This window comes from Coregonus lavaretus, assembly GCF_964263955.1.
Source record: "Coregonus lavaretus genome assembly, chromosome: 9".
In the NCBI taxonomy this organism is placed as follows: domain Eukaryota; kingdom Metazoa; phylum Chordata; class Actinopteri; order Salmoniformes; family Salmonidae; genus Coregonus; species Coregonus lavaretus.
This window is the reverse complement of record NC_139996.1, coordinates 40,514,574-40,526,269: the sequence shown is the minus strand read 5'-3', so window position 1 is coordinate 40,526,269 and position 11,696 is coordinate 40,514,574. Positions and strand designations below refer to the sequence as shown.

General features: G+C 41.0%; 1 protein-coding gene and 1 pseudogene across 2 annotated transcripts in view; both read right to left on the bottom strand.

The window, feature by feature from the left end:
• Positions 1-280: 280 nt before the first annotated feature.
• On the bottom strand, positions 281-5,649 carry LOC311135354 (annotated as a pseudogene). Its single transcript has 2 exons — positions 5,472-5,649; positions 281-1,266 (listed from the first exon to the last, which is right to left on the bottom strand). The product of its transcript is annotated as an uncharacterized misc_RNA (transcript).
• A 10-nt stretch (positions 5,650-5,659) lies between these two features.
• The window catches only part of LOC311135071 (transcriptional enhancer factor TEF-3-like), a 45,268-nt gene continuing 39,231 nt past the window's right edge, over positions 5,660-11,696 (bottom strand). Inside the window, exon 12 of the mRNA XM_084168941.1 lies at positions 5,660-6,566. Coding sequence (XP_084025067.1) covers positions 6,453-6,566 — 114 coding nt within the window. The 3' untranslated portion in view covers positions 5,660-6,452. The remainder of the gene's footprint in view (positions 6,567-11,696) is intronic.

Sequence of the window (11,696 nt, the reverse complement as noted above, 5' to 3'; positions counted from 1 at the left end):
TAACTGATTAGGAAAAGCATTTTCTACTTTAATGACATCAGTCGGGTCTCTCCCCTGTGAGTCCTTATGTCAGGGGTGTCAAACTCATTCCATGGAGGGCCTAGTGTCTGCTGTTCCCCCCCCCCCCCCCCTCTTTTAATTAAGACCTAGACAACCAGGTGAGGGGAGTTCTTTACTAATCAGTGACCTAAATTCATCAATCAAGTACAAGGGAAGAGCGAAAACATGCAGACACTCAGCCCTCCGTGGAATTAGTTTGACACATGCCTTATGTGCACTTTCAGATTTGTGCCAGCACCTTTTGTGTTTTCTCTCCTGTGTGAATTGGCATGTCCACTGACAGATTACTGGGAATGCTGAATCCTTTGCCACAATCAGGGCAGCAAAATGGCTTCTCCCCTGTGTGAATCCTAATGTGTTTTTTCAGATAGCTGCTGTTGCTGAATCCTTTGCCACAATCAGGGCAGGGAAAAGGTTTCTCCCCTGTGTGGCTTCTCATGTGCACTATCAGCTTACTGTTAAAGGTGAACCATTTACTACAAACATGACAACAAAACCTAGGTGCAATGTGAGTTGAGGTGATCTTCCATACTTTCTGTGGACTGAAAACGTTTTCCACACACTCCACAAAGCTGTTCTTTATCCTTAGTATGAATTTGAACATGTTTGATTAATGAACCCATGTGATGAAAATATGTAAGGTGTGTGGCACAACAACTGGGAGTAGCGTGACTTTGCCTGGGTGATTTCAGGAGGGACAACTCTGTGGATTTCTTACCCTTAGTATTGATACAGGAGTTTTGTCCTTTTACCATCTTTGTTCTCTTTGATTTGACTGAGTTAAAACCTGACGCAGGTCCGTCAGTCTCCATACCACTGTCACTGTTTTCCACTCTGAGCTGCAGAACACTGTTGGTTCTGATTCTCCGTAGTCCTCTCCATCAGGTTCTGTTTTGATCTGTTTAGTTGTAGTACTGGGTAGAGTGTCTCTCTCCATTTCCTTCCTTCCTTTTGGGTGTGATAGGGATGTGAGAGTTGAGTCGGGTCCTCAGTCATAAGCAGGAGTTAATATGGAGTCTTTAGTATGAGTCTCAAGACCTTGAAGCTGCTCTTATTCCTGACTGGCCCTGAGTTCCTCCTGTTCCTCTTTGATCTGTGTGGGCTCTGGGTCCTCCTGCCCAAGACTGAGGCTCTACTCCTGCTCACAGTGCCGCTGCTCAGGGGGAATCTCCGCTTCAGAGACAGTGTGAGTGAGCTGCTGGAGGTCTGAAGGAAGAACGAAACAGAACTCAATGCTGACATGTAGAATTACCCCCCATCTGGTGCGCCTGCAATAATTGACTTCTTCTGAGTCGTTCCACCTCAAAAAGCACAAGAAACAGGATTACGATTGTTCTGAAATATTTTCTATAGTTAGAAACAGATAAGATAAATATTGAACTTTAAGAAATTAAGCTAATTGATTGCACCCAAATTGGATAGGATTTGGACCAAACCTCTTCCTAACAATGATGAAGGAATCCAAATAAATGGGAAACCAAATAAATGGTAAAAAGCCACCCACAGACCCCCCAAACCCCACCCCAATGGCCAGTATACAATACTCTGTGTTTGACAAGTAGTATAAAGCTGTGGCTTGGAGGATTGCTTATTCAAGCTATGTAATGTATTCTCATTGAATTTGGTGATGTTTTTTTTCCCTGTTCAGAGAAATTAGGAATTTAAGTTAAGTTTATGTCCCATCATACAATCTGATATTACCAGGTTCTGACCACTAGATGGTGCTGTTCCTGGTATTAGGTGAAAAGTGTGAATCAGCGATTTTTGAACTTTTCCTGTTGAAAAGCGATATCCTAAGTATAAGTACAGTAAAGTAAAGTACACACACTAAAGGCTAAAAAAGTAAATTCTGAGCAAAATAGTGTTTTCATGCAAAAAATACTGCACCAAACATCTTAGTTAGATGTAAAATTAGATGTAATATCTCCTCTGCAAAAACTTCAAAAATGACCGATTTCTTGAGTTATCTTAGATTAATTAGGACTATTTTGAGGAAGTGTATACTGGCTTCGGCATCTCAAAATGGACAAACAGTACTATTGCCATTCTTTTCTAGTTTTTCAAGCTAAGGTCTTTTAAGGGAGTATCCCAGCACACTCGTTCAGTTCGCCGACTTCGGCTAGGCGCGAGCCGAACTGAAGCATGCTGATGCCTTAACTACCCTCTAACCAGGGGTGGTGTCAGTGGGTCACAGGTCAGCAAATACATAGAGCCAGGTTGCTCTCTTTCACAAGGAGTTGGTCTGATGGGGATTGGTGATGTCATCGGCCTCCCCCCTTGCTTGAGAAACAATAAAAGAGCAATAGAGAACCAAAGAGGAAAGCACCCCCCTCCCCCTCCACTTGTGCAATGTCATGAGGATACTTGGACCACCTATTGAGGTGTGCCTTTTAAGTAAATCAGGTGATAAATGACCTGAAAAGAAGACTGGAGTAGGACTTTCACCTTTGGGTGAATGCTGTGGATGATGAAAACATGGACGTAAAGGTGAAATTGATCCAAGTTATCCAGCCATGTCATTTTCTTGGCCAAACAGAGAGGACACATGTTATGTAGCATTAAGGCACCAACCACTCCAACTATATCATTTGGGATCACTGTAATAGAAGATGCACTGAAGAAAAGAACGTGAAAGAATAAAATGAAGAATGAGTAGTCTTCAATGCTGTTTTTTTTCTTTGAGCAATTTATTTGTCCAAAAACATTTAAATATTTAACTCTTTACTCTACATGTACACTATATATACACAAAAGTATATGGACACCCCTTCAAATTAGTGGTATTGGCTATTTCAGCCACACTCGTTGCTGACAGATGTATCGAGCACACAGCCATGCAATCTCCATAGACAAACATTTACAGTAGAATGGCCTTACTGAAGAGCTCAGTGACTTTCAACTTGGCACCGTCATAGGATGACACCTTTCCAACAAGTCAGTTCATCAAAGTTCTGCCCTGCTAAAGCTGCCCGTCAACTGTACATACTGTTTTTGTGAATTGGAAACATCTAGGAGCAACAACGACTCAGCCGTGAAGTGGTAGGCCACACAAGCTCACAGAACGGGACCGCCGAGTGCTGAAGCACGTAGTGCGTAAAAACCGTCTGTCCTCGGTTGCAACACTCACGACCAAGTTCCAAACTGCCTCTGGAAGCAACGTCAGCACAATAACTGTTCGGCAGGAGCTTCATGAAATGGGTTTCCATTGCCGAGCAGCCGCACACAAGCCTAACATCACCATGCGCAATGCCAAGCGTCGGATGGACTGGTGTAAAGCTCGCCGCCATTGGACTCTGGAACAGTGGAAACACGTTCTCTGGAGTGATTAATCACGCTTCAGCATCTAGCAGTCTGACGGACAAATCTGGGTTTGGCAGATGCCTGGAGAATGCTACCTGCCCAAATGTATAGTGCCAACTGTAAAGTTTAGTGGAGTAGGAATAATGATATGGGGCTGTTTTTCATGGCTCGGGCTAGGCCCCTTAGTTCCAGTGAAGGGAAATCTTAACGCTACAGCATACAATGACATTCTAGACAATTCTGTGCTTCCAACTTTGTGGCGACAGTTTGAGGAAGGCGCTTTCCTGTTTCAGCATGACAATGCACCCGTGCACAAAGCGAGGTCCATACAGAAATGGTTTGTCGAGATTGGTGTGGAAGAACTTGACTGGCCTGCACAGAGCCGTGACCTCAACCCCATCTAACACCTTGCCCGACACCTTGCCCAACATCAGTGCCCGACCTCACTAATGCTCTTGTGGCTGAATGGAAGCAATTCCAGGCAACAGTGTTCCAACATCTAGTGGAAAGCCTTCCCAGAAGAGTGGAGGCTGTTGTACCAGCAAAGGGGGGACCAACTCCATATTAATGCCCATGATTTTGGAATGAGATGTACGACGAGTAGGTGTCCGCATACTTCTGTTCATGTAGTGTATAAATCATTATCATTTGAAGGTTACATTTTGAATTAACATTGGAACACCAGGAACAGCCCAATCCAGCCTAGTGGTCAGAACCTGGTAATATCAGGTTGTATGATGGGACATAAACCTAACAACTTGAATGACTAATTGATCTGAACACTGGGGAAAAAACATCACCAAAAGACATAGGTTGAATAAACAATTCTCCAAAACGCAGTTTCATATTACTTGTCAAACATAGAGAACTGATACTGTATGATGGCTGTTGGGGTGGGCTTGGTGTGTGGTCTGGGGGGTCCGTGGGTGGCTTTTGACCATTTATTTGGATTCCTCACAACTTGGCCATTGTTAGGAAGAGGTTTGGTCCATATCGGACTTTGGGTACTATATTTATTGAATATTATATGAATCACATAAATTGAAATGTCCAATTTGGGTGCAATAAATTAGTTTAATTTCTCTTAAAATACTTTAAATTGTCTTTCAACAAAAGAATGTTGCAGGAATTAATATTTAGCTATGGGTTTCTAACTACAGAAACCATTTCAGAAAAATCAGAGATGGTGTGTCATGGCTTGCTGAAATGGAACGACCCTTATAGTAAAATATACTGGAAGTTAGGGTAAGTGTACCACAGAAGGTTGGTGGCACCTTAATTGGGAAGGACGGGCTCGTGGTAATGGCTGAAGAGACGTAAGTGGAATGGTATCAAATACATCAAACACATGGTTCCCATGTGTTTGATGCCATTCCATTCGCTCCATTCCGGACAATATAATGAGCTGTCCTCCCCTCAGCAGCCTCCACTGAAGTGTACCTATTAAACCCACCAAAATGTTTAGACATTTCTATTGTACACAGCCCTAATTTTCATAAGAAAAATGGAGATAAAATGAAAGATGAATCTTTCATGTGAAGTTTTATGACTTTACTTACACAATTTGTTTTATCTTTAAAATATTTGATACAATTATGTGAAAGTCCAGACTGGGCTTAATGGGTACCGAATGTACCCTTTAAGCCTATGGGTGTTCTAAATAAGCCCACCTCTTAAATAATCATTTATGAATTTCCAAACGTAAAAGCTTAAATTATAATACATTAAGTATTTTATGGGGAAAATATGTTTATCTGAGTGTCGCCTCCACACCAACGTTTCTTTGCAGCTTTGAAAATTGTCCACTAGTAGGAATTTACACAACTGTCAATAACTTAATAATAAAACATCTGATTGGCTTAGAATAAAAACGGGTATGGATACAACAACCACATGAACTGGTTGAAACATTAAATAGCAGAAAATGTTTATTTTGTATTTGAATCCAAATATGGAAGTGGGCTTAATGGGTACGTGGGCTTAATAGGTACACTTACCCTAACTGTAACCATATACACCTTGTCTCAAAAACAACTAACTTAAACTAACATTGCCCGAATGTCGATACATTTAAGGTTGAGTAAGTTAGACAAACGTAATGAGTAACAAACCTGCTATGTGTAACATTAGCTTTATCTCTGGTTGAAGAACAATGTCGAGCAGCCTCTGAAGACAGACAACTTCCTCCTGATACTCTGCTATCATTTTTTCGACTAACCATTATATCTCCTCAGCAGCAGCCGTTAATCTCTTGTTGAGAAAAACACTCAACAACTGTATTTTAGACATTTTTAGATAATGCAAGTTTATTAGCTAGCTAGCTAGTTGTGTTGTTTTCATCACGCGCTGCATCAGCGACAAAAGCATCCGGTTGCATCGACAAGTAAAACATTCTCGGTCTGATTGACTGTTGTCTTATCAAATTAAGGCACCTATTGAAACGTTTAATCAGAATTGTATCATTTAAACCAGGTGAATACAATATTTAGTTTAATTGTAATTTTGCCAGTTATTTTCCATAGGGATTATTTTTCAGAGGAGATGGGTACTGTACATGACATTTTTACTAAAATAACACAAATATTGGCACCAAAAACAATGACATGGATGTGCAGTCTTGGGGTTTATAGTTCTCTCTCCTTTCTCCCTCTTGCCCTCTTTTCTTTCTTCTGTGTGTAATATACATTAGAAGTCATTAGGTGTCGCCCATGGACAACCAAACACAATCCTGCTCATGCAGCTGTGTAAAATAAACTAAATCAAACAAGCAAGCACTAGTAAAATGAGATGAAAAACTACTTTCTCATGCATTGTCTTGACGTTTGGCTCCTCTGGTACATATAGATATACCACAATGAAGGTTCCACCTTCTGCTCCTCTCTTTCACATCACACAGTTGTAAAGTTCACTCCAGCTCCCAATGCTCTCAATCCACCTCTTCCACAGTAGTTTCACTGGGAAAGCAACCCTCCCAGTGCTTCTTTGGGTCCTGACAGACAATCGTATGGTGCTTACAGAGGAGATTGTCCATGGTTGGGTTTGTTGTTGTTATTGTTGTTGTGCTATAGTGGTTCTCTGTCCACAGGGCTGTCTCAGTCTTTGACAAGCCTGTAAATATGGTGCTGGGCTCCATGCTCACTAGTAGACACCTCAAAGACGTAGGCTATACACAGCAGGGTCTCCAGTGTGTCCCTGTTGGTCACCACCTGCAGAGAGACACACACATAGTCAGTTGTGTAAATTATTTAAGTAAAAATACTTTAAAGTACTACTTAAGTAGTTTTTTGGGGTATCTGTACTTTACTTGACTATTTATATTTTGGACAACTTTTACTTTTACTCCACTACAGTCCTAAAGAAAATAATGTACTTTCTATTCCATACATTTTCCCTGACACCCAAAAGTATTCATTACATTTGGAATGCTTAGCAGAACAAGAACATTGTGGTTTGCCTAATGACATTACATTTTAGTCATTTAGCAGACGCTCTTATCCAGAGCGACTTACAGTTAGTGAGTGCATACATATACTGGCCCCCCTGTGGGAATCAAACCCAAACGCCATGCTCTACCAACTGAGCTACATCCCTGACGGCCATTCCAATTGTGCTAGTGGCACAGCTAGCACAATTGCGATGCAGTGCCTTAGACCACTGCGCCACTTGGGAGATTATTTTATACTTTTACTTTTACTTTTGATACTTAACTATATTTTAGCAATTACATTTACTTTTGATACTTAAGTATATTTAAAACCAAATACTTTTTGACTTTTACTCAAGTAGGATTTTACTGGGTGACTTTCATTTAAGTCATTTTCTTTACTTTTAGTATGAAAATTTGATACTTTTTCCACCACAGCACATAGTCCTATTATACCACTAGTACAACACACATTTGAAAAATAAACTTTTTAAAGAAATACCAATCGAGTTTTCATTATTTTGATACAGGTGGGTCTCAACTCTCACTAAGAACATGAGGTAAAGCGAACTACACAAAATCGAACTGTCAAAAATGCATGAGCTCCTTTTGAGAATGAATCTTTCACCATTTTATTCCCCTATCCCTGAATGAAGAACTTGTTGCATCTTGATCCATAGCATTGATACAATGTGTGTGTGTGTGCAGCTCACAGTTAACCTATGTTGCCATGTGGTCTGCTGTGTGGGTTCAATATGGTCATTGTGTCTAGACTCTAGTAAGAATGCAGTTGCCAATGGAATGGACAGCGTCTTTGAAACCTTATGTTGATTTCCACTTTGTTACTATGGTGATACTCTCATTGCCCCTGTTTCCCCATTCCATGCCCTCTCAATCTCTTCTGCTTCTGTATTGAAAGTGCTTTAAGCAACAATAGGTGGATGCCAACAAGTGAAAAGTTGTCTGGTACAACATTTTAAATGGTTGAGTCTTAATAGATAGTAATCAGGGATGCAAACTAGTCACCTTTCGGCAAAATTCGCCGTTTTGAATCCAAAATAGGTAACCTACGTGATTCGTGTAGCTCCGATGAGAAAAGTTTGGGGTCACTACTGGCTGTAAGCGAACGAGTGATGCACGTTTGGAGCAATACTGGCTGTATCCAAGGCTCAGCCAATTGTTCACATAGCAACATAATGCAGCACGCGACTGACAGCTGCGCGTCCCCTGAACGATAACGAAGAGGTAGGTGAGAAGCCTGACGACGGAAAAAACAACTGGCATTTGGAAAGTTTGAGGTAAGGGAGCAAGTGTGGTGGAACAAGAATTGTTAGCATTGATAAGTATCTTGCTAGCTGGATCAAATTCTCTGTTAGTAGTTAGTTCATTAGCTAGTTAACTAGCTATCTATGAACTAAAGTTTTCCCTCTACAGTATGTGGTTCATTTTCAGAATGAGAGAATTAGGTGAAAATGAGGCGTTGCTTGTTAAACAAGTGGATTCAGGGATGAAGTGTAGCTGGAGCTGGGCCTGGTTTAAGCTGGATGCCACACACTTTACCTCTTTCTCACTTTTTCAATACGGTGGATAAAAAGGGGTATGCCAGGTGTACTCTCTGCCTGAAAGAGATCAATTATGCCAACAAAGGGTCTCATGCTCTGCTGCTGGCACATTGTAGAACAGATGTCCACAGGCAGAAAGTGTACAAGGTAATAATGTGCAGTGTAGCCCAAAGCTATTGCTTTTGTTGTGTTGAACTTGACATACAGTTGTGTGTGAGTGAGGGGGGATTATTTTAGTTTTTACTCAGTGAACATTATTTTTGCACACATACAGTGAGGGAAAAAAGTATTTGATCCCCTGCTGATTTTGTACGTTTGCCCACTGACAAAGACATGTTCAGTCTATAATTTTAATGGTAGGTTTATTTGAACAGTGAGAGAAAGAATAACAGCAAAAACATCCAGAAAAACGCATGTCAAAAATGTTATAAATTGATTTGCATTCTAATGAGGGAAATAAGTATTTGACCCCTCTGCAAAACATGACTTAGTACTTGGTGGCAAAACCCTTGTTGGCAATCACAGAGGTCAGACGTTTCTTGTAGTTGGCCACCAGGTTTGCACACATCTCAGGAGGGATTTTGTCCCACTTCTCTTTGCAGATCTGCTCCAAGTCATTAAGGTTTCGAGGCTGACCTTTGGCAACTCGAACCTTAAGCTCCCTCCACAGATTTTCTATGGGATTAAGGTCTGGAGACTGGCTAGGCCACTCCAGGACCTTAATGTGCTTCTTCTTGAGCCACTCCTTTGTTGCCTTGGCCATGTGTTTTGGGTCATTGTCATGCTGGAATACTCATCCACGACCCATTTTCAATGCCCTGGCTGAGGGAAGGAGGTTCTCACCCAAGATTTGACGGTACATGGCCCCGTCCATCGTCCCTTTGATGCGGTGAAGTTGTCCTGTCCCCTCAGAAGAAAAACACCCCCAAAGCATAATGTTTCCACCTCCATGTTTGACGGTGGGGATGGTGTTCTTGGGGTCATAGGCAGCATTCCTCCTCCTCCAAACACGGCGAGTTGAGTTGATGCCAAAGAGCTCGATTTTGGTCTCATCTGACCACAACACTTTCACCCAGTTCTCCTCTGAATCATTCAGATGTTCATTGGCAAACTTCAGACGGGCCTGTATATGTGCTTTCTTGAGGATTTCAGTCCTTCACGGCGTAGTGTGTTACCAATTGTTTTCTTGGTGACTATGGTCCCAGCTGCCTTGAGATCATTGACAAGATCCTCCCGTGTAGTTCTGGGCTGATTCCTCACCGTTCTCATGATCATTGCAACTCCACGAGGTGAGATCTTGCATGGAGCCCCAGGCCGAGGGAGATTGACAGTTCTTTTGTGTTTCTTCCATTTGCGAATAATCACACCAACTGTTGTCACTTTCTCACCAAGCTGCTTGGCGATGGTCTTGTAGCCCATTCCAGCCTTGTGTAGGTCTACAATCTTGTCCCTGACATCCTTGGAGAGCTCTTTGGTCTTGGCCATGGTGGAGAGTTTGGAATCTGATTGATTGATTGCTTCTGTGGACAGGTGTCTTTTATACAGGTAACAAACTGAGATTAGGAGCACTCCCTTTAAGAGTGTGCTCCTAATCTCAGCTCGTTACCTGTATAAAAGACACCTGGGAGCCAGAAATCTTTCTGATTGAGAGGGGGTCAAATAATTATTTCCCTCATTAAAATGCAAATCAATTTATAAAATGTTTTACATGCGTCTTACTGGATTTTTTTGTTGTTATTCTGTCTCTCACTGTTCAAATAAACCTACCATTAAAATTATAGACTGATCATTTCTTTGTCAGTGGGCAAACGTACAAAATCAGCAGGGGATCAAATACTTTTTTCCCTCACTGTATAGCCTAGTGCACTTGATCAATGTCTACTATAGTGGCCACTATAATCGTAGCCACTATAATAGAGAAAAAATTGAATGCCTGTTTGTTTAATTCTATTTCTATTTTAAGATGTTTTTTTCCCAAGTGCAATGTGTGTGTGGACACAAGCGTTATATTATAAAAGTTGTCATGGCTAACTGCAATATTAATGTATAGTTTTTTCTCTGGACTTGAGTGTCATTTGCAGTAAAGTCTAGGCAACAAATAACATCGGATTGCTTTCCTTACATTTTTTTGCTGTGTGTTAGGTTCACATTAACCACTTTTTATTTTACACAGAGAGACTGATCATGTAGATCATATTCTTTGTTGTTTAATTAGTTAAAACCTGCATTTCAAGAAGGGATCTAGCCTAAGTCACTAGAAATTAGCATTGTAAAGATCATATTTATTTTTTAGCCCCCCTAGCAGGGATGTTTCAGTACAAAAAACAAAAGTGTCACCTTTTTGGACCCTCACCAGTTTGCATCCCTGAGTAATATTGTGTGTGTGTGTGTGTGTACGCAACTATACCCTTTGACCCCTGTGTACAAATACTCACGCCCTCATGACCCTGCCTAGAGGACACCAACTCACACATTAGCACATAGCCATCCCAGGCTTGCTGTATGGAAAATAAGGTGCTATCTGCAGTGGTGTAAAGTGCTTAAGTAAAAATACTTTTAAGTACTACTAAGTAGTTTTGGGGGGTATATGTATTTTCCCTGACATCCAAAAGTACTCGTTACATTTGGAATGCTTAGCAGGACAGGGAAATGGTCCAATTCACACACTTATCAAGAGAACATCCCTGGTCATCCCTACTGCCTCTGATCTGGCAGACTCACTAAACAAATGCTTTGTTTGTAAATTATGTCTGAAGGTTGAAGTGTGCCCCTGGCTATCCGTACATTTTTAAAAGAAGAGAATCATGCTCTCTGGTTTGCTTAATATAAGGAATTTGAAATGATTCATACTTTTACTTTTGATACTTAAGTACATTAGAAATTACATTACATTTTGGTACTTAAGTATACTGAACAAAAATATAAACACAACATGTAAAGTGTTGGTCCTATGTTTCATTAGCTGAAATAAAATATTCCAGAAATGTTCCATACGCACAAAAAGCTTATTTCTCTCATATTTGTTTACATCCCTGTTAGTGAGCATTTCTCCTTTGCCAATATAATCCATCCATCTGACAGGTGTGGCATATCAAGATTAAACAGCATGATCATTACACAGGTGCACCTTGTGCTGGGGACAATAAAAGGCCACTCTAAAATGTGCAGTTTTGTCACACAACATAATGCCACAGATGTCTCAAGCATTGAGGGAGTGTCCAATTAGCATGCTGACTAGAGGAATGTCCACCAGAGCTGTTGCCAGAGAATTCTCTACCATAAGCCGCCTCCAACTTCGTTTTAGAGAATTTAGCAATACGTCCAACAGGCCTCACAACCGCAGACCACGT